The sequence below is a fragment of the Psammomys obesus genome, unplaced genomic scaffold (genome assembly GCF_907164565.1).
Source record: "Psammomys obesus unplaced genomic scaffold, mPsaObe1.curated_primary_1811, whole genome shotgun sequence".
Taxonomy (NCBI): Eukaryota; Metazoa; Chordata; class Mammalia; order Rodentia; family Muridae; genus Psammomys; species Psammomys obesus.
The window spans coordinates 48659189-48678667 of record NW_026585895.1 but is presented as its reverse complement, the minus strand read 5'-3'; the positions used below and the strand labels follow the sequence as shown (position 1 = coordinate 48678667).

The 19479-nt window shown below is 50.0% G+C and overlaps 1 protein-coding gene across 14 annotated transcripts in view; it reads left to right on the top strand.

Annotated features, from left to right (window-relative positions):
- The first annotated feature begins 404 nt into the window (after nucleotides 1-404).
- The window catches only part of Prrc2b (proline rich coiled-coil 2B), a 55038-nt gene continuing 35963 nt past the window's right edge, over nucleotides 405-19479 (top strand). For 13 of the 14 annotated variants that reach the window (XR_008719379.1, XM_055600918.1, XM_055600909.1 and 10 more), the window contains exons 1-10: nucleotides 405-570; nucleotides 1086-1263; nucleotides 3337-3439; nucleotides 5293-5365; nucleotides 7727-7870; nucleotides 10814-11055; nucleotides 11463-11584; nucleotides 11973-12112; nucleotides 16689-16779; nucleotides 18284-18476. Coding sequence is in view for 13 of the 14 variants with exons in the window: in XM_055600918.1 (XP_055456893.1) it covers nucleotides 456-570; nucleotides 1086-1263; nucleotides 3337-3439; nucleotides 5293-5365; nucleotides 7727-7870; nucleotides 10814-11055; nucleotides 11463-11584; nucleotides 11973-12112; nucleotides 16689-16779; nucleotides 18284-18476 (1401 nt within the window). In the remaining variant the exon portion in view is untranslated. The remainder of the gene's footprint in view (nucleotides 571-1085; nucleotides 1264-3336; nucleotides 3440-5292; nucleotides 5366-7726; nucleotides 7871-10813; nucleotides 11056-11462; nucleotides 11585-11972; nucleotides 12113-16688; nucleotides 16780-18283; nucleotides 18477-19479) is intronic. The other variant, XM_055600912.1, reaches the window with a different exon arrangement.

Genomic DNA, 19479 nt, shown 5'->3' with positions numbered 1-19479 from the left:
CCTGACATGGCATCTGTGGCCAAGGTGGGCTTTGCCCCTCCCTTAGTCTAATTTGCTGCCTTTTTGTGTGAGCTAGAAGCTGGGAGTATTGTTTTCTGTGTTAAACAGTTGTCCTTGACTTGGAGTGAGACCGAGTGTGTCAAAATCTATTGATAACATGGCATGGCATGGCAGCAGACTCCAGTGTGTCTCACCAGCAAGTAATCAGTGGGGGTAGGGTAGCCCAGGCTATCTGCAGGGCCAGCCACCTGGAGCGAGCACCTGTGGGTAAATGCTGAGGGCATTTTCCTCGGGACAGTCCATAGCTGTGTGTACATCTTCAGTGTATCTCTGATTCCGGAAGGATTCACTGCTCTGAGTTGGAGGACTGGTGACTAACCTCCTCTTTTCCGGTCTATAGGCAAATCGGGAACGGTGCCGAGAAAAATTTCCTTACTAGATGACATTTCATCGCAATGTCCGATCGTTTGGGGCAAATAACCCAGGGCAAGGATGGGAAAAGCAAGTACTCGACTCTCAGCCTGTTTGACAAGTATAAAGGGAGATCAGTAGGCACAGTCAGATCCTCAGGTAAGGCCTGGCCAAAGGCCCCTCTTACGATTCCTTTGCTTGTAAGATGTGCAGACACCTGGCCAGGCAGTTGTGTCTCCCTGTGAACTAGTCAGCTGGGGCTGGGGAGGAATGGCACAGCATCCGCACAGCCTTGCCCCTTTTAGTTTTCTGGTTCTGACTTCGTGGAACCTGGTTGAACAAGTTCATGCAGGACTTGCTGCCACCCACAGGGCCTTCCTGGGGGTTCTTGGCACAACCAGGGCCATGTCATGGTGAGGGGGTGGTCACTGTGGGCTTAGCTTCCTGGGCCGATCTCCTCCCCGGCATGAGCTGCAGCTGCCTTCTGCCACAGTCGAGTGGGAACCTTGCAGATCCCAGCAGGCCTCTGTCTGCAGTCTGAGGGGGAGCTGGCAGAGGCTGGGGTGACGACTTCCAGGCACTTGTCTTTCTCACTTAAGTGTGAGCAGAGCTGAGAGTTGGCCTCTTCCCTCCTGTGAGGTGTGCGCTCTTGTCCCATGCTCTTTTCCTTGCAGTTATTCCTAGACATGGCTTACAGAGTCTCGGAAAAGTTGCCACAGCCCGGCGCATGCCACCGCCTGCAAACCTGCCAAGCCTGAAGTCTGAAAACAAAGGAAACGACCCCAACATCGTGATAGTACCCAAGGACGGGACAGGATGGGCCAACAAGCAGGACCAGCAAGACCCAAAGAGGTGAGCAGCAGGAGGGTGTTGAGCAGGGCTTGGGGTGCTGGGCACAGTGCACCTTCTGCTCTGTGGAGGCAGGTGTGGCTTCTTTGGACAACCATATTCCATAACCAAGGGAGTGTGTGCAGGGATTTAGATCTGTCCCCAGGGCAGGGCCCTGTGTGGCTCCATGTTAGGAGAATGTAGCTTGGCAGCTGACCTGCACAAACCCCTCAGATGACGAGCCATCTTTGCTCTCTGAGTCTCTGCAGGTCTCGGTCCCTATTCCTCTCAGGGAGGAAGCCGTGTCCTGGGAGGGGCTCCAGAGGCAGAAGCCTCTTACTGCTGTGCTCCCCTTCGTGCTGATGTAGGGAATTAGACAGTGAGTGAAAGTGACCCAGCATCCCCTGTCTTTTTAGCCTGCGCTGGAAATGGCCCTGGAGACTTTGGGAAAATTGTCCCTACAGCAAGGCAGAAAGGAGATACAGTGTGAGGGAACCATGCAGCCAGCTGATGTGCTGTGGGAGTGTTTGAAATGGGTCCTGGGCTGTGTAAACAGTTTGCAGCCAAGGATGGTGGTACATACACTGAGAGACCCTGTGCCATACAAAAAACAAAACAAAACAAAAAATATTTTGCAGTCAGTTTGTGAGGGATGCTATGAATTGGCAGGTATAAAGAGATCTTCAGTGTTGGTTTCCTGTGCTGTTTCCAGTCAGATCATTTGTGCTTGTTGGGACTTGTGAGCCTCAGGGTCCACCTTCAAGAAGAAATAGTCCCCAGCTGGCTGCCAGGGCTCTTTGGTGCACCCCTGGGACAATAAACTGGCAGAGAAGGCAGACACACGTCAGCTGTCGTCATTGTCCATTTGACTTGAGGCCACCAGCTGTGTGGTAAAGCAGATGTGGGGCAGTTCAGTGGGGACTCTGGTGCAGAGAAAAAAGGCCAGAAAGTGCCGCCCCTCTTGGTCTGCCAGCAGTGCCAGAGGCAGTGCCAGACACTCAGGGAAGGCCACGTGCTGGGGAGGACATGAAGAAGGAGTAGTTGAGGCTTCCTGGTGCCCTGGCCTAGTCTGTGGGGAACTTCGAGCCTAACTTTGGAGATACAGAAGTGCCACTACCCGGAAGCTTCTGTTTCAGGTTAGAAGGTGATGTGGGAGGAGGCCCAGTGGCCTCGTAACAACTGTGAGTGTTGTCATTCTCTAACTGGTGACTGACTGGGGTCAGATGTACTTAGAGCAGTGTGTCTGCGGAGCTCTGTCACCAGATGAGGCCCTGGCAATGGCTACTCCTCACCAGGTGGGCTGTCACATGCCTGGCACTGAGGCAGAGCAGAAGGCTCCACACAGCCCTTTCTGTTGTCCTTGGGTGGGCACACCACAGCCTACTTGGAAGGCAGTCAGTGATAGCTTTTAAATTTCAAGACATCGTGGAGTGACAGCTTCCTTTCTAGCATCATATGGCTGAGTTACTTACAGTGAATACCCAAAGGCCCATATGTGTGTAAAATGTCTGTTGAAGTTCTGTCTGTGATGGGGAAGAAAGAGGAGCAGACAGTAATTAGCTAGGGTTCATCCAGCTGCAGTTCATCGTCGATCAAGGTGGCTTCTGTCTAAGAAGCTCTAACAGACTGGAAGAAGAGATTGCACAATCATACTCAGGGGGCTATCTTGTGTTAAAAATACTGTACGAACATATATAGGGAACTCTAGGAATCTGAGCTTGTGTCTGGAGGATGAGATGGTAATGTCTGTTATTTATATTTATAAATTTATTTTTACTGAGAGCATGCATTCCTTTTATGTGCTGAGGCAAGGTGGAAGTCTGTTGAGTGTCAAAGCAGTTGCCCTGAGTAGGTGGAGTGGAGCTCAGGCCCCTCACGGCAGTGATTGAGTTTCTCCATTGCTCGATCTTTTTATTTGTTACTTTTATTTGTCAAGTTCTCTTGACAGCTATTGGAAGCGAGCAGCAGACTGCCCCATGTCCCGGGCAGTGTCGCTGAGTCGGCCTGGAACCTGGGTCAGCATCTTGTCACTGTCACTATGGTAGCAAGCAGAGGCCCTATGCGAGCCCAATCCCCTGTGCATCCTTCCTTTTCTAGTTCCAGTGTGACGGCCTCTCAGCCGCCGGAGTCGCAGCCGCAGCCGGGTTTGCAGAAATCTGTCTCCAATTTGCAGAAACCGACACAGTCAATCAGTCAGGAGGTAGGTGTTCTGACTTCCCTAGGTGTTCCTGTTGCTGAGGATCATGGGTGCTGTTTGGAAAAAGACACACAGTAGAGCACAGGCTCTTGCTTGGGTGCAGCTTGGGCTGACCACAGGCTAGCTCAGTGCTTCATAATGGGCCCTGTGGATACTAGTGTCCTGAGAACACAGGAAGTGTCAGACTGCAGAAAAGCCCTCCTGTACCAACAGGAAAAACACAACTATCTGTGATGCCCCCTTTTTTTTTTTTTTTTTTAAATTTAAAGACAAGGCCTTACTGTGTAGCTCTGGCTGGCCTTGAGCTTACAGATACCTGCCTGCGTTTGCCTTGCTTTTGCTGGGATCAGAGACAAGTGCCACTGTGTCTAGCTCTCATTGGCTGTCTTGACGTCTTGATTCTGTCTGGTCCCCTGGGTGCAATGCTGTTGTCTGCCGTGACGGGATGAGTGTGTGTCTGGGGAGCCTTTGGCTTCTCCAGGACACCTCCCTCTCCAGCGCTGAATTATGTCCATCAGACTCCACACACATTGGCCACATCCTTTGGGCCTGTGAAATCACAGGATGGAGTTGACTTCCTCTTCTTCAGATTTTAAGCTAAGTGAGGTTACACCTCTGATGCTTCAGGCTTAGCCACGCAGAACAGAGCTTGGTAAATGCACTGTGCCCTGACCTGAGCCTGGCTCTGCAATCTGGGTCCGTCCTGGGGAACCTCTGTAAGAAGGCCATGGGCTTTGGCAGTTCTGGCCGGTGGAGGAAGGAGTGTGTCCCACACAGGTCACTTAACTCTCCTTAGAGGCTCTGGGGTTTCCTCGCTTACTTGAGAGGAAACGAAGAGGGACACTGTATGACTTGTGACTTTCAGAAGGTCTTTGAGATAGAAATTACCAACAGAATTGAGATTCTTCATTACTGTTCCTGGTAAGGGCTGTCTCACCCTGGGGTTATAGGCACAGGTGAGGTGTGTGGTTCCAGTGTGGGAAGGAGAATGGCACCACTCCTGGTGCCCCTCTGCTTACAAGACACCATCCAGCCCAGCTGTGTGCCCTGCTGCCCTTTGGAAAAGGGAGACACTGTAGCTTTGCCACAGTACACAGCGAAGGAGCCCTTGCTGTCTGTGCTCAGGGCTAGATAGACATAGCAGACATTTTCTGCATGGGGAGCAGTGGGTAAGTCTGGTTCCATCGCTGCTGCCATACCTGAGTTCCATTTGGAAGCTGATCAGATCCTTCCAGAGGCCTGGTGGGATTTCGCTTAATTCCCGATTCGCTAGCCTCAACTTTCAGCAGAGGTTGTCTATAGGGCTGAGGCTGAGATAGGCAAGTGTAGCTGAGTGGAGCAGGAAGGCCTCTGGGGTCCGGCTCTGAAGAGCAGCACTTGTAATTGTTGGGTGTGTTAGGTTTCCTGGGCATGTTCCGCACTTCTCGGTGGCACAGATTTGAGATGTACTGAAATTGGGGTTGGAGCTTTGTCTATGGAGCAAGACAGCACAGCTCTGTGTAGGCACTGGACAGCCTGGCCTTTGCAGAGTTCTGCGTGAGGGCGGGTGTGGGTTTGAGTCTACAATGCTTGCTCATCAGCTGAGCTACTTTGGGCCCTAAGTTCCTGACTCTGCCTGGGACTGCTACACTGAGAGCTCTGACGTGGCCCTCTGCCCTCTGTGTGAGGCTTGAGTCTGAAATGCAACCCTCACCCGCCCTGTCTTCTCTTTGTGGTGCTAGGGTTGGTACCCAGGGCCGGGCATGCCAGGCTAGCGTTCTGCCGCTGAGCCCTGCCATGGCTGAGTGCCACATTCTGAGGCACTCAGTTGCACAGCAGGTTGGCTGAGCTGGCTCTTGTTTTCTTCCTCTTCTTAGAACACAAATTCAGTGCCAGGTGGACCAAAGTCATGGGCACAGCTGAGTGGAAAGCCAGTCGGACACGAAGGTGGTAAGTGGCTGCTGTGGCTTGGGTGGGTAGGCAGGATGGAGCAGTTCTCTTCCAGACTCTTCCAGATGGGTCTGGGATCTAGACACCGTGGGATCTTCCACAAAGGGCTGGTGTTGATGTTGTGCTGTTTCTTAGGCTGCCAGTTCTATGATGGTTGGCCTCGTTTGAGTTTGGTATTGGCTATTGGATTGGAAGTGTTCTTGTTGAGCTGGGCAGAAGAGCCCCAGCACTGGCCCTGATGGTCCTGTAGCCAGCTCCAGGTCTTAAGTGCTGAGGAAGCCCGTATGGGGTGGGACAGTTGCTTACAGGCATTCACCCAGAGGCTTTGGAGGATTGGCTGCTTTTAGCATCCTGACTGGCAGGAGGATCTAAAAAGGTCAGTCCACCATATTCATGGAGACAGGTGAGTGGACAATGTGCTGCAGGAAAAAGTGTGGAGAGTAGTTCCAGCAGTGGTTTGGGCGGGTCCTGTGCAGGTGGCACAGTTCCTGTGACCCCGGAGGTGAGGCCAGAGTCAGCAGATTGTACATCAATCAGTCTGCACACTGGAAGAAGTCACCGGATCCCATGATGGTTGTGAGCCACAATGTGGGTGCTGGGAATTGAACTCAAGACTGCTGAAAGAGCAGCCAGTGTTCTTAGCCACTGAGTCAGCTCTGCAGCCCGCAGCGCGTGCGTGGTTTTGAGGGTGCCATGAATCAGAAGATTACATGAGTCTTACAGGTTTTCCTGACACACAGTGCTGACCTGGCTTGGCAGCCCTGCCTGTGAGGGAGATGAGGTGCCAGGGACAGCTCCAAGGTGCAAACTGTTGGAACCTGAAGTTGCTCTTTATTTGGAGAAGCGCCCTGTTTTACTCTTGTCCTCTACCCTGGGGGTACCTTCCCACTCTTGTGTGTCCCTGTAAGGGTGGGGCCACACTTGACCTCCAGTGGACATGGATGGGCAACACAGAGGATATGGAATGTATCATGGTGGCGAGGAAAGCTCACACAGTGCTGCAAGTTAGTGCCCAGTGTCTCCCAGGGACCTTTAGGCATGTCAGAGTGTGCATGTCTTCCCTGCGTGTAGTCGGCCCGGCTGCACACCGTGAGAGCACTTTGCTGTGGGGGTGAGATGAATGGTAACAGCAGGGAGGGCGGGCAACTGTCAGCCGGGTCCTGGCTGTCAGGGCTCTCTGTGGAGCCTGTTAAGTGTTGCTGTGTAAGCACGTTTCCGTGCTCGTGTGGGAATTCCACGCTGTATGCAGGCGTGTAACATGTGCAGCTGTGTGCGTGTGAAGGTCAGAGGATCATTTTCAGTGTCTTCCTCCAGGATGGTACACCTTACTCTTTGAGACAGAATCTCTGGCTAGAGGCTCACTGTCTTAAATTACTTTCTGTTGCTGTGACAGAAAGAACCCCTCCGTGACCAGAAGCAACTTGGAGAGAAGAAGGTTTATTTTACCTCACTGCCCCTCATGGACAGAAGTGTGTGCAGGAACTCTGGGTCTATCTGGGGTCAGGAACTGAAGTGGAAGTCGTAGAAGAATGCTGCTTACTGGCTTGCTCCCCTGCTATTCAGTTTGCTTTTCTATATATGATCAGGTCTGCCTCCAGTTGGCCGGCTCCCCTGTGTCAATCAGTGATCAAGAGAGTGCACCACAGACTTGCTTATAGTCTTATGGAGGCATTTCATAATTAAGACTCCCTTTTCTGATTATAAGTGACCTGACCCTGGTCGACCCTGTTTCAGCCAGCAGGTGCCTGTGTATTGTACTGAAAATCTAGGAGTGCGGACAGTGGTGTGGTGGTGCCTCAGTACACTTGTGTGGTACTTAATATGGGCTGTATAGTTGAGAGAGGACCTGTTCCCACCATGGACCTTAAAGGGCCACTCTCTGTTCATCCAGGCAGTGACAGGATCTATTTGTCAGAAGTGAACTTAAAACAGGGCTGCTCCTTCTCAGGGGTTTGACAGTTGAAGAAAGAAATGCTCTTGGGGTTACACCAGGACCACTTGGCTTTGCAGGGCTGGAGAAGGTTGAGGAGGTGAACTTTAGGAGGGAGGTTGGCCTCAGCCCATAGGCCACAGCCTTGTAGGGCGCCTGCTGCTGCTGCCCCACATGAAGCAGTCGTGACACCCTGAGCAGGCACAAGTACCAGCCGACTCCCAGGGGTGGAAAGGCACGTGTGCTGGAGGTGGCATCCTGTCCCTCCTCCTGTGTGACCACTCGCCGGCTCCTGGGGACAGCTAAGGGAGGATGTCCTGAACACTGCTCATGTGCAGGCACACCAGGCTGTGTGGGGCTAGGAAAGCAGGCAAGAAAGACTGCTTGGCCATCTCACTCGCTCCCTGTGTCTTCTCTGCCTCTCTTGACAGGTTTAAGGGGCTCAAGCCGACTATTATCCTTCTCTCCCGAGGAATTTCCGACGCTGAAAGCAGCTGGAGGGCAGGACAAGGCTGGCAAAGAAAAGGGCGCCTTAGATCTGTCGTATGGGCCAGGACCAAGCCTCCGCCCTCAGAGTGAGTGAATGGCAGTTTTGTCCTCAGGTCCTCACTGAGTACCAGACCCCTTTCTTCCTTCTGCCCTTCCAGGTGGCTGCTGGGCCTACGTGTCAGAGCATGGAAGCACCTAGCTGGCTTGATTGACATGTGTGTCCTGACTGCCACTGGCCTGTCCCTCACCTCTGTCTCTCATCCCTCTGGCTGAGCCAGGTCTTGCCACTGTCCATTTATCATCCAGTATTACTTCCACTAAGCTGGGTGGTGCTTCATGGATACAGGTGCAGCTAACTTGACCAGGTCCCTGGTTCTATAGCCTGTTTCCATGCTGATTGTCACCCCAAGGCTTGTTAGAGTCTGCCTTCCACCCTTCCCCAGCGACATCAGAATTGAGCAGGTGAGTCTGCAGCAGCCAGCACTGTTGGCTCCTCTGATGTCAGGGATCAGGGCAGGCCTGTGTGCGGTGCCACGTGTGGGTGCTTGGCCCGCAGGCCTTCCGGGTGGGTTCTGGTATTTCAGAACTAGGTTTTCTGTCCATCCTGACCAAGGAACTGAACTACCTCCTTTGGTTCAGCTCTTGAAATTCAAGGGGCTCTTGCCTGCCTGTCTTGTTCAGTCCCAAGGCCGCTCCTGTTGATGGTACTGCTGACGGCAAGTCAGAGGCACCATCTGACTTAGCACTGAGTGTACACAGTGCTAATGTGGATAGTTAGTGTTAGAAGAGCCCTGCCGTGACTCAGATTCCTTCCCTGTGGGACCAAAGTGTGGAGATAGAAGCAGCTTCTAGACAATTCCCTCTCTTAAGAAGGTGGCCAAAGGGGTGATCTTGGCATCCCAGGATCGAAACAAATTGGGAGCAGACTAGCTGTCTTTTCTCTTGCGGGTGGCAGGCACTGGGTCCTTTCCTGTTTCACCTCCTAGCCAGAAGTGGATGGAGAGGAGTCTGGGTTTGTTCCTGTTCAGCCCCCACTCTAGTCCCATTGTATGCAGTGGGACTACAGTTTAAGTCAACCACAGTGGGCCGCACCTGAAAACTTCCCTACACTATTATGAAAGAGGGACATATCACACCGTTAGTGTTTGTAATTGATTTATAAATTAATTTTAAGGTGAGTGTGGTGGTGCACACCTGTGATCCCAGTACTCGGGGAGGCAGAGTCAGATGGTCTCTGTGGTTTCAAAGCCAGCCTGGTCTACAAAGCAAGTCCAGTATAGCCAAGGCTACACAGAGAAACCCTTTCTCAAACACCAGCACCCCCCCCCCCAAATTAATTTTACATGTATATAAGAAAAAACAGTCTGGGGCTGGAGAGATGGCTCAGAGTTAGTTAAGAGCACTGGTTGCTCTTCCAGAGGTCCTGAGTTAAATTCCCAGCAACCATATGGTGGTTCATAACCATCTATGATGAGACCTGGTGCCCTTTTTGGCCTGCAGGCACACATGGAGGCAGAACACTACATAAACAAACAAATCTTTAAACAAAGAAAAACCAACCTGGCCAGGCATGGTGGCTCTTTCCTTTGATCTCAGCAGTTGGGAGGCAGAGGCAGATGGATCTCTATGAGTTTGAGGCCAGTCTGGTCTACAGTGCGAGCTCTAAGCCAGCGAGGGATACATAGTGAGACCCTGCCTCAAAAAAGAAAAACCAGTCTGTTGGAGCTGGGAGTATCCCTTCTGGTCAGGTCTCCTGTACCGGTTGCTATCATGAGTCTATGAGAAACAGTCTTTCTTAGGGATAGAGAGCTGTCGGGTCTTTAAGTTTCTAAAGCATTTATTTTGGGTGTGTTCATTGGGTAGAGGAGCACAAATACTGTAGCAGGCATGTGGAGGTCAGGGGAAAGTTGATTCTCCCCTTCTACCACAGGAGGCCTGGGGATTGAACTCTGGCCATCAGCTTGGCAGCAACCCGCTGAGACACCCTCCTAGCTCCATAGGTTTTTACCTTTGACCTGAGTGTGGGCCCTATGTATGCCAGCATGCATCAGCAACATTTCAGACTGAGGCTCTTTGGGCAGTACCGCAGCTCAACCTAGAATGAAAGCATAGTTTCAGGCTGCCTGTAGTTTAAATATGAGCCTATGTCAAGACTGTTGCCGTATATTAATATTTACTATTGATATATTTTTTGGTTAAGCAGCAGTTATTCCCAAATCACCACACAGAGACCAGGATTTATTTAATTAACTTAGAACACAATGCTGGGCAATAGTTACACCATCCTAAACCTTCAAGCCCGCATAGTGTCCTACCATTCAGGTTTCACCCATTATACTTGCTTTTAGTCATATCATAGGTCCGGTTCATTTCTCCACGTAGTTTCAAGACCTCCTGCAGATTCCCTCCTCTCCTCTCCTGCCTCCTTCTTCCTCCCACTCTGGACCAGGGTGTCCCACCCTATCCTCTCCATTGCTCAGCATTATGGCTGGTTGTTTTAATTGACAATATAGAGAACAAATGGTGGCATGTTTACACAAACTTGAGACAGGTGATGCTTAGAATAAGTATCACAATGCAATGTCCAGATTGAAACTAGATAATGGGGGAGAGAAATCAGCATTTGAATGAACAAGGGTAAATTGTAGACATTCCAAAGGAACATTATGCCAACACAAGAGTCACGCTGGCCTTGATGGCTGGGACAGTGTTGGCTGGAGGAGTAAGTCAAGCTGTCCTGTCACCCCCATGTTCTGCCCTCTGGGTGGGTGTCAGCCGTAGGGAGCCAGTTCTGTTGGCTCTTGTATCTCTCTGAAGCGGAACTCACTTTGTTTCTCTCAGGCATATATTCGATGCCTCTCAAGAAATTCTAGCTTCCTGCTTCCTCCCTGCCCTGTCAGCACTTGGGCTTTTGTTTGTTTTCATTTTGATTTTTGTGTTTTTATAAGAACGGGTAGTGTCCATTGACCATTAGAACTTTACAAATCTCCTCCTTCCCCTTTTCTCTTTTGTCCTTTTCCACTTTACAGATGTGACAAGCTGGAGGGAGGGCGGTGGGCGAAACATCATTTCTGCCACGTCTCTGAACGCCTCCCCGACAGAGCTGGGCAGCAGGAACTCCAGTGCTGGGGATGGAGCCTCCTCCTCCGCATGCACCAGCGACTCTAAGGACCCCTCTCTCCGCCCAGCTCAGCCCATCCGCAAAGGGGCCTCACAGTTCATGGGACATACTTACCAGCCTCCCACATACCATGACATGCTTCCTGCTTTTGTAAGTCTTCAGCGCATCTTACCCCGTAGCTGGATACTCCTTCTTTTCATGAGAACTGGCTCAGCAGCCACACAGCCTGAGCTAACTTTTAGGATAGCAGCCGGGGACCACTGTGGCCTACAGTAGAGCCCCACTCCTTCTGCGCCTTCCAGGCTCCTGCCTCTGGCTACTGCTCCTGAGTTTTGAATGCCATTGTAGTTTTGGTTCTTCAGAAAAAGGGAAAAAGGTCTTTCCAGCCTTATTGATCCCAAGGCAGATAGGGGCACTGTGATTCATCAGTAAACCCAAACCCTTCCAGCCTTTCCTGTGTCCCTTACCGCCATATTCCACTTTCCAAAATGAATTCTCATTTAATATGTGATTGGGGCCATCACCAAAAAATCTTACTCATCGCCATTGTGTTTCAGATGTGTTCACCACAGTCAACAGAGAACCAGGGTCCAGTGGAACGAAGCTCCTTCCCCCTTCCTCAGCTTCGCCTGGAACCCCGTGTTCCTTTTAGACAGTTCCAAATGAATGACCAAGATGGGTAAGGCTGTGGCCCTGTGGTTGTATGTGCCAGTGTGTGAGAGATCATGCCTGAGGGTCTTTGTGCTCTGGAGACTGCAGAGAACATCCAGGCATGGCGGGTTAGGTGATGAGAGTTGGGCCTGGCAAGGGGCATAGTTGGCAGCATGAAGTCCCTGCAGTGCCGGAGTCTGGCAGTGCTGTGGTCAGGGCAGCAATGAGTATGTGTCACTGTGGATGAAGCCGATCCCTGTCTAGAATGTCTTTAATTGTTCATTGCATATTCCTTCTAAAAGGAAGTAATACAGATACTCAAACAGCAGAACATGCACGGTGGAACTTGTGTTTGGAAAGTGACTGCTTCTACTTATAAGTCGATATGAGCCCATCATTCTTGTCTGTCTCACCAGCAAAGAAAGGTCAGGCATGGCACGGCCAGTGCGCCCACTAAGGCAGCTGGTGGAGCGGGCACCACGACCCACCATCATCAACGCAGAAAACCTGAAGGGCTTGGATGATCTGGACACCGATGCAGACGATGGCTGGGCAGGTGGGTGGCAGGAGGGACAGCAGCTCTGTGGCACCAGTGTTTGCTGTTCTTGGACATGGCAGACTCCCTGAGCCCTATGTGCAGTCAGACCAGAGGGCCCTCCTTGAACAAGCGGGAACTTCTTTGGGCTGTGGTCTTAATCCTAAAGCTATTGAGTTTTCAAAGAACTTTCTGGACTTGCAGCCATTTACTAGTATGCCTGGATAGAAACCTCTCCCCTTGTACTGGGCTGTACTTAAACAGCCCCAAGGGTATCACCTTCTTCTAGAGTTTTTTTTCCTACATTGTATTTACTTATTTTCTTGGAGTACATGTGTTTGTGTACACGGGATTGCCTGCCTGTGTCCTGGGAATCCACTCAGGTCATCAGCCTTGGCAATATGCGGCACATCTACCTTCAGAGTTATCTGGCTAGAGCAAGCCCTTCCCTTTCTGAGTCAGGGTCTCCGTACGTAGCCAAGACTGACCTTAACCTCTGTGCTTGCTCTCGCCTCCTGAATCCTGTGATTGCAGGGAAGAGGTACCCTCCTACGTGCTCTTGGCCCTGGGCCATTGCTTTAGTCCCTGTTTTGTTTTTTAGACACAGGCTCTTATATACCGCAGGCTGGTCCAGGCTCAGCACCTGCACTCGCTTCCACCACCTGCTCAGTGCTAGGATTAGGGTGTTCTCACTGCTCCAGTGACCATTAGCAGAGCGGCAACCCAGTGCAGCTGCCGTGTTCTGCTCTCGGCTGACACTTTGGTATTCGCCAGCATTTTCATGTGTATTGCAGTTTCTGTCCCTCCTATGATGTATCAGTGTACTGTGCTTTTGTATCTGTTGAGATGTCTCATTAAGAAAATCTCATGGCTCTAGAGAGAAGGCTTAGGGGTTAAGAACACAAGCTGTTCCTAAAGGGGACATTGATTCTGTTCCCAGCACCTATATGGCAACTCATAACTATCTGGAATTCCAATTTCAGAGGATCTGATACCTCTTTTGGCCTCCACAAATGGTCAGAACACTCACACATTTAAAATAAAACAAAACAAAAACCTAGGCTACATGGAGCACCCCTTTAATCCCAGCACTTAGGAGGTAGAGACAGGTAGATCTCCAGCAGCTCAAAGCCAGCCTGCTCTACAGAGTGAGTTCCAGGACAGCCCGGGAGACACAGAAACCCTGTCTTGGGGAGCAGAAAAAATAATTTCAGGTGGTAATACACATCTTTAATCCCAATACTCAGAAGCCAGAAGCAGAAGGATCTCTGTGATGTTGAGGCCAGACACATAGTCAGATCCTGTCTCAACAAAATTAAAATAAAAACAGAAAGAAAAATAGGGGTCAGGCATAGCTAGAGAGATAACAACCCCATTAAGAGCGCTCATTGCTCTTGCCGAGGACCTGGGTTCAATTCCCAGCACCTGTGGCAGGTGCTTCACCATTACCAATAACTGTAGTTCCTGGGGATCTGAAGCCCTTAGACTCCTCCGTGCTGTGGTACTCATAAATTCACGCAGGCACACACATACATAATAATAACTAAAAGAAAGACATGCACATTACTTAATATGCTGGAGAGGTGGCTCTTTAGTTAAGTGCATCTTCTGTGCCCTCAGCTCCAGGGCTATGATGCCCTCTTCTGGCTTACATGGGCACCAGATACACACATAACATTTATTCACAAAGATACACGCAGTCAGGTGAGTAAAAACAAAATAAATCTCTCTCAATTACCTTTTGCATCCAGTCCAAATCTTTTTTTGCCTTCTTGGGAGTAGTGATGTTCCGTAGGGTCCAGCAGTCCTGTTGCCTTTACCATTGGCCCACTCACCGTTTCAGCTTAATGAGATGGTCCTGTTGAATTGGTTTGGCACTTTTGCCAGATGACCACATACATCCTTGTGTGTTTCTGGATGCTGTTTCCATGGACCTGTTTATTCAGCTGTGCTGGTTGTAGTAACTCTTAAACTCAGATAGTTTGAGCTTGCCTCTTTGGGTCTTTGCACATTTGACTCCTTGAGTAATTTGCAGGTCTGCAAATTTAGGTTCAACCTTGGCATTATTTTGTCTGTTTCTGTGCCAAGTTCAGCCATGCAGTCTACACTCTTGTGTTCAAGGATCCTGGTAAATCTCTGCTGGGTCGCTCTTTCTGTCATCAATGTTCTGTATTCAGTGGAGATTATCTTTTTTTTTTTTTTTTTTTTTAAGGTTTATTTTATTTTTAAGTATGTGTCTGTGTATGGCTACATGCACATGAGTGCAGATGCCCTGTGAGGCCAGAAGAGGGCACCAGATCCCCTGGAGCTGTAATTAGAGTTCCTGGACATAAAACTTGAGTTCTCTGCAACCGGTGTACATACTCTTAGCTGCTGAGCTGTGTGTCTCAGCTGCGGTGGAGAGAACCTTAGTGTTTTCTGGTAATTTTATTCATGGGTGGAGGGCTTGCTTAGCATGTACAGGGAAGGTGCTGAGTTTAACTGCGGCTACAGATACCCATCCAACCTCAGCACATACACAAGCTGGAAGTGCTGGTGTCTCCTATAGTCCCGGCCTCAGCTCCTTGGGCAGCTAAAACTAGAGGGTCACTTCACCAGCCTGGGCACTATAACAAAACCTTGTTTGTCTTTAACAGTGGTAGTAGGGGCCAGGTGTGTGTCTCATTTAGTGAGAGTGCTCGTCTGACATGCAGAAGGCACTGGGTCCAATCCCCCTCCAGCGTGTAAATGGGCTGTGGTGTCAAGGGGATGGGACTTTGACTGCATAGCAAATTCAAGGCCAACCTGCAACACATGGAAGGTGTCCCCTGTGTAAATAAATGAAGATAATGGTTTTCAGGTACTTTATGTTTAAGATACGACTATAAATGCAGTTTTTTGTGTTTTTAATTTTAAGTCCTTTTCGGTTTTTTTTTTTAAACAAATAATAGCTGTGTTTTCCACTGGACTTTGAAGACCATACCTGTTGGTCTTACTGTTTTTCTTGATCTAGACTTTCCCGTATGAACTGTCATGCCACCCGTAAATGAAGACAGTTTGTTTTTATGGTGCTGGAGAGCAGACCCGGGGCCATGCTCATGGTGGGCTGATGCTGTCCCACCAAATTGTGTACCTGCTCCTTTAAGATGGGCTTCACAAGCCTGGTGAAATGGTGCAGTGGAAGGCAGACTGGTGGCATTCTGAGATAGCCCGATCTACAGTGGATTCCTGGGCTGCCCAAAATAAGTAGATAAATATACAGACATACATTTGTTTTACATTAATTAGTACATTTTAATATTACTTTCCCTGTGGCGTTGGGGATGGCACCTGGGAGTTCAGGTGCGCGGCGGATGCCCTGAGAACCACCCCCAGCTATCTCTTCTGCTGGTTCTCATGTCTGTTTCTTGTGTGCTGCAGTGTCTTTACGGTAGCGCTACACTGGACCTCTCTGGTCGTGGGCCACTCAGGTGAGAGGCTGACTAATCAGGGCGGGATGTTCCCTCCTGTTCTGGTTTGCTGGGCATTTGGGGTTTTGTTTCTTAAGCCTCAGTGGGTAGATCCCGTGCTCATGTTCCTTGTTTTGACAACATGGCAGATGCATTAATGACCTGGCCTAAATGTCCCCACCTGTTGTGGGCCTACATTCAATTTTCTAATGTCTTACTAACATTGTATTCGGCTCTGTTTGTGAAGGCCTTAATTTTTTTTTTTTTTTTTTTTTTTCATATCTCTGGGGCCGTGTATGTGTTATGTATGTTCACTCATATGTGCGTATGTGGAGACTTACATCACTCTTGATCTTATTATTTTATTATCTATCTGTCTGTGTAAGACAGGGTTTCTCTGTGTGGCCTTGGCTGTCCTGGACTCACTTTGTAGAGCAGGTCTTGAATTCACAGCGCTCCCCCTGCGTGCACCACCACAGCCAGCCCTTCACCTTATTTTTGAGATACGGTCCTTCAGTGAACCAGAAGTTCACTACTTTACCCAGACCGGCTGGCCAGCGAGCCCCTGGTTTCCATCTGAGTCCACCCTCAGCGTGGACATGTCAGGCATGCACAGCCATGTCTGACACTTCTTTGGATACCACTCTTTTCCTCCCATTTGTGCACTGTAGTCACCCACGTTCATCTGTACGACCCAGTCATAGTCTACCAAATGGTTCTACCGCATCTTGTCCAGCAGTTATGGACACTTTGGCAGCCTGTGCCAGTCAGTGCACAGGACACTAGAAGTCTCTGACAAGTGTCTGTGTTACAGAGGTGGGCCCCTGTCTGTTTTCCCTTTCTTCTGCTTCCAATTACAGTTTCAGGTTGGCCGTGGTGGTGCATGCCTGTAATCCCAGCAATCCCAGCACTGTGGGGCAGGGCAAGACTGTGAGTCGTTGAAAGTCTGGGCTACACAGGAGGTTGTCTTTATTTTTGTCTTGATTTAAAACTTGTCTGTGGGAGGGTTGGTATTGCCTAGCCCATCGCTCTTGTGGGAACCCAGGACTCCCGGCAGGTGGCAGCTGGGCGGAGTAGGCACCCCTTCACGTCAGTTGGGGCACCACGGGCTGTGGAGACACTGTCGTCCCTGAGTTGTCTCATCTTCCTGGGTCCTCTTGCTGTTGCAGGCCTCCACGAGGAAGTAGACTATTCTGAGAAACTGAAGTTCAGTGATGATGAGGACGAGGAGGAAGTTGTGAAGGACGGCCGGTCAAAGTGGTAAGTCCCCCGACCCCAGCTCCGAGCGTGGAGCAGTCAGAAGCCCTCATAGGCTTGTTAGTGCACGTGGCCCGCACTGTGCTAGGGACAGTTCTTGGTTTCCATAGCACAGGGATGAGCTCTGCTGAGGACAATGCAGGAACGGGTCAGGCTTCCATCCAGGCTGACCATCTGGATCCTGTGCCTGGTCCTTAAACCTCTGCATTTATTTCTCACTGATTGTCCATGGGCGGAGTACCCTGAAAAGCTTTTGTGGGACCCCAATCTAAGAACTTTCGGGGGCTGGGCTTGTCAGCAGCATACTGGGAAGGTACAGAAGCAGGTGTGTGCACACCAGGGGGCCTGCAGGCATTCCACCGTCTCCCTCTCTCTCTTGGATCATTTCCATTGGACTAGTCTTACTTAATGCCCTTTGGAAAATACAACACTGTACTGGAATTCCTTAGGTTTTCATTTTTTATTCATTTTTATTGTTTTAAAAGTGTGGGGGGCTGGGGAGATGACTCAGTGGTTAAGAGCACTGTCTGCTCTTCCAAAGGTCATGAGTTCAATTCCCAGCAACCACATGGTGGCTCACAACCATCTATAATGTGAACTGATTCCCTCTTCTGGCAAGTGTAAATGCAGATAGAACACTCTTAAAAAAAAAAAAAAAAAGTGTGTGTGCACATGTGTATTATGCACTTGAGGTTAGCTCTCCTGCCCCAGTCTCTGCTGCTGACTGCCTTCTGACACCCAAGCAGGTATGGCTCTGACTGTGGTTGTGGTTGACGCTAGATCTTTGCTCTGTTCAGCACTCCCTCCCACAGAGCGTTCACTGCCCAGTTGTGCACTGTCTCCCTTTCTACCCTGGTGGACTTTCTAAATTCTTGCTGTTCATTGTAGTAGTCCTTTAGTATCTGCCTGGTTGGGCACCTGTGCTAGGCAGAGCCGAGAAGGGAGGTGGGGTGCTCTGAGGCAGAGTCCTAGCTCTGCCCTTCCGTCTCCTCCTCTCTCCTGAGGCCAAGTTCCCGGCTCTCTTAAGATTTTGTGTTAATTACTCTTTTATGTGTATGGGTATTCTGTCTGTGCACCACAGGCATCCAGTGTCTGTGCAGGTCAGGAGAGGGTGTTGGAGCCCCCGGAACTGGACTTACAGACAGCCACCATGTGGGTACTGGAAATTGAACTCAGGACCTCTGCAAAAGCAGCCAGAGCTGTTAACCTCTGAGCCAGCTCTTCAGCCCCAGCTCTTTAAATTCGAGTGAGCAGGCCTTGTCTTTGCCATCAAGGACAGGGAGTGAGTTACATGTCTCCCAGGGCTGGATGACTGATGGTGACTTGGTAAACACTGGGCCTGAATTTTGCAGTTCACACATAAAGGCCTTATGTGTGGTGCAGTGTTGAAGGAAATGAGTCTATAAATTGTTGTAATAGCTGGCTTAAAAATCCCAGAGGTCCCTGACCACTGTGGTCAGACAGGGCTGACTGTCTGGGCAAACTTAACAGTTGCCGTTTGTCCTAGGAACAGCTGGGACCCACGGCGGCAGCGGGAGTTGTCACTGAGCTCTGCAGACAGCACTGATGCCAAGCGCACTCAGGAGGAAGGAAAGGACTGGAGCGAAGCAGCCAGTGTGTCCCGTGTCGTCAGAAAGCTGCCAGAGCCTCAGCCTCCTTCCAGGAAGCTTCACGGCTGGACATCTGGCCCCGACTACCAGGTACTGCGTCCCCAGGGCCTGTGCCTGGCTGTTTACCTGCCCTGGTATGTGCATGTGCTCTCTCTCTCTCTCCTGCCCCTTTATATACATGTGCATGCACATGTACATACACACACACACACACACACACACACACACACACACACACACACACACCCATTTGAGCATTTCCCGAAGATAATGGTTGCCTCCAGCTACTCTCCTGAGAGTTCATACAATGTTGATATTGGTGGCTGGGTTTCTAGAAATGCTGGGTCTTCTTCTTCTTCTTCTTCTTCTTCTTCTTCTTCTTCTTCTTCTTCTTCTTCTTCTTCTTCTTCTTCTTCTTCTTCTTTTTCTTCTAAGATTTATTTATTTATGTATATGAGCACTCTATCTGCATGTATGCTTGATAGAAGAGGCCTTCAGATCTCACTGTAGATGGTTGTGAGCAGCCGTATGTGGGCACATATGTCATGGCATGCATGTGGAGGTCAGAGGACAACTTTGTGAAATTGGTTCTCTCCTTTCACCTCTGTGGTTTTCAGAGGTCAAACTCAACTATCAAGCTTTGAGACAAAAGTTCTATCCCCCTGAGTTTTGTGGCTAGTCCTCCCTTCTTTGAAACAGTAATAAAGGTAATAGGAAACTTGGAATTAAATACAAAAACTGGCTGGCCATGGTGACATATGTCTTTAATCCCAGTGCTCAGGAGACAGAGATAGGTGCTCTATGAGTTCAAGACCAGCATGGCCTATATAGTGAGTTCTAGACTAGCCGAGGGCTACCTAGTGAGACCCTGTCCCCCACAAAAAACAAAACAGAATCACAAAGGCTGTTTTCCTTGGTGGCTGAGGGGTGTGCCAACTACCTGGGTAGACTCTCACTACAGGCTGTGCTGGTGTTTTCTTCCTGCCCAGACAGTTCTGTTTTTTTAAGAACCAGAGTCAGCCTGGAAACTTGTGTTGCTGCCTCGCTGTTGTGCATTCAGCAGGCAGCAGTACTGCCGAAGTCCTGCAACTCT